General features: G+C 39.7%; 1 protein-coding gene across 1 annotated transcript; it reads left to right on the forward strand.

The window, feature by feature from the left end:
- Positions 1-121: 121 nt before the first annotated feature.
- VTP21DRAFT_11748 (uncharacterized protein) lies at positions 122-1924 on the forward strand (the record flags this gene model as incomplete). The annotated part of the gene is made up of 5 exons (XM_069391226.1): positions 122-596; positions 669-1179; positions 1254-1612; positions 1675-1746; positions 1824-1924. 5 exons carry the CDS (start codon positions 122-124, stop codon positions 1922-1924), a joined length of 1518 nt encoding a protein of 505 aa, XP_069245411.1.
- Positions 1925-2598: the final 674 nt, after the last annotated feature.

The following is a 2598-nucleotide window of genomic DNA, read 5'->3' on the forward strand; positions in this document are numbered from 1 at the left end:
AAAGGAAAGAAAAGACTAGATTCTTTTGGTATGTCATTCATTTATCCCTGGATTGTAGAAATGGTTGAATTAAGTTTTATTATTCATGATAGAAGGAGAGAGTGATAATGCTTCTAGTCAAATGAATGAACCGTACGATCTGCTAAAGTTGCACACTACAGCTGTTATTTTCGTACACGAGAACCAGCGATCTGTTTCAGCTTTTTCACTCGCGTTGGGTCTACAAAAATTTTCAGGAGCTGCTCTGACGAAACTTGACACATGTGGCCCATGGTCTCTTCATCCTTCTGGGCAACCACAACGTCGAGAAGATATACATCTTCCGCTACAGATCTGCCATTCTGGCCAGGCAGAACGTTTATGGTTTTGGCTAACTGACTGGGAGATTGATGATAAGAACCCTCAAGTTGGCCACGAAGGCTGGCAATACTCTAAGAGTTTTGATGATCCAGATGAAATATGGTCTCCTCATCAACCGAGCACAGGAGGAAGCTGGGTTCGAAGACGTCGATGGTTTAGGGTCATGAAGCGGAGGATTGAGCTAACAGAGGAATGTAAAGACGCAAATTTTGTCACCAGTGAGCCCCCTCAGAAAGGTGCTTTATCTCATATGATATTGCTTTAACTGGATATCGAACTAAGCTAAAGTGTTTTTATTTTAAAACTAGCTCATGTTATCGGAATTATAGAAGCCGATGAACAACCTGAGTTGAACCTACCTTCCGTCACAATTGACTCAGCTAATGATGCTATTTCTCAAAATCGAGAGTCACTTAATGCTACACTCGCCCCTATGCGTATATCTCCAGGCACAGTTTTTCCGGCCACATCTACTTCTGTAACCACATCTGTTACTCACGCACATGCTCTCTCTGGAACATCTAGCTTTGATGACGATTCTCAGTCAGCAAAGCCTAGGAAAGAATCTAGTAGTCGGAGCTCAACTCCTCCCAATGACTATGTTTACACAAGTTTTCTAAGAATACCCGCGACTACACAATATCCTGGTAATACTTCTGTACATGACCAGTCAGCAATGCCGCAAGAGCTTCAATATAGAGAGTCAGGCATACCCTCAAACTTATTAGATAGAGTAATATGGGAATCAGATCAAGATGTAATCGAATGCCGTGTATGTAATCGCAAATTTAACTTATGGATACGAAGACATCATTGCCGGTATGTTTTGTTATATTGCTATGTTCACTGAATAGATACGCTCACTAAATATTTTATTTATTATCATGCAATAGTCGATGTGGGCGCGTTGTATGCGATAAATGTTCGTCTTCTCGGGCTTTTCTGAAAACCGATGAAATCGCATATGATCCATCAAATCCCCCATATCCTCTCCCGTCCTCCGGATATTACCGCATATGCGACGATTGTTATCAGGATAAACAGCTAACTCACCATTCTTCATTATCGTCCCCTGAGATTCCCACCAGTAGTACCCTTCAACGTACACATAGTAATAGTAGTTTATCTGAATGCCCAGTGTGTGGTACCCGGCTGGCCGATATTGCAGGTGGAAAAGACGAACAAGAGCAACATCTAAAAGACTGCTTGGAGGGTAAAGTGGGGTCTGGTAGTGTGGGGGTAAAATATCTTGGTAGGTTGAAGATTATCTTAGATATTGATATCCTCATATGTTGTGTTAAATTTTATCTTCAGTTTCCAAACTAGCTGATGGCTCGATGCTTGTTGGAGAAGAATGTCCAATATGCTTCGAAGAGTTTATCCCTGGTAAATCAGTATTAAGAGGTTAAAATTAAACTATTACATGTTGCTGAAAAATAGTACATTTTTTCGAATATTAATAGGCGATGTCGTTGCGAGGTTAACCTGCCTCTGTACCTACCATCGACACTGCATCCATTCTTGGTTCTCAAGAGCAAAAGAGTGCCCCGTTCATTATACTTGAATTGATTGTACACTACATTGTTTTATCTGTGGTTTGGCCTGAAAATTAATTATTTCATTTGTGATGATTGTATTTGTGATATTTTTTATACTTTCCTAATATATTCATAGATATTCGTTTCTAAGAATATTGAATTTTCTATCTTTTTTTTTTTTGATCAATCAAAGGAGACTTTTATTAGTTTCTTATTAGTTACAAGAGTTTAATGATTACAATGAAAAAAGAAAGGGGGGAATAAAGGGGTAGGGATATAGTTAGGTGGCAAGGTAGAGCTTTGATATTGAATTTTCTATCACATTTACTTGATTTTGGAAAAATGGCGCAGTAGAAATTTGAATTGGATTCAAACGAGCATTGAGAACTTTAATTTCAATAATACTATTACCCACACGATGGCAGCGATGTCATTCAATGCGGCACCGGTCATCCCTGAATTTGTCACTCCTCCTGTCCCAGGAGAATCGCATCCTTACTATGGCAATGACCATTTTGCTCAAGTTCGCTTACCATCTCAACCACAATCGTCCATTCGACAACAGCATCGGTTTCAAATACGGAACCCATACGAGGATATTTTGAAAAGAGATCGAGATTTATACGAAGCTTGTGCGGATGGAGATGTATATCGATTACGCGAACTGATTTCACATGGCTTCTCACCGAATGATACGCAA

The sequence above is a fragment of the Calcarisporiella thermophila genome (genome assembly GCF_041956535.1).
Source record: "Calcarisporiella thermophila strain CBS 279.70 unplaced genomic scaffold VTP21scaffold_93, whole genome shotgun sequence".
Taxonomy (NCBI): domain Eukaryota; kingdom Fungi; phylum Calcarisporiellomycota; class Calcarisporiellomycetes; order Calcarisporiellales; family Calcarisporiellaceae; genus Calcarisporiella; species Calcarisporiella thermophila.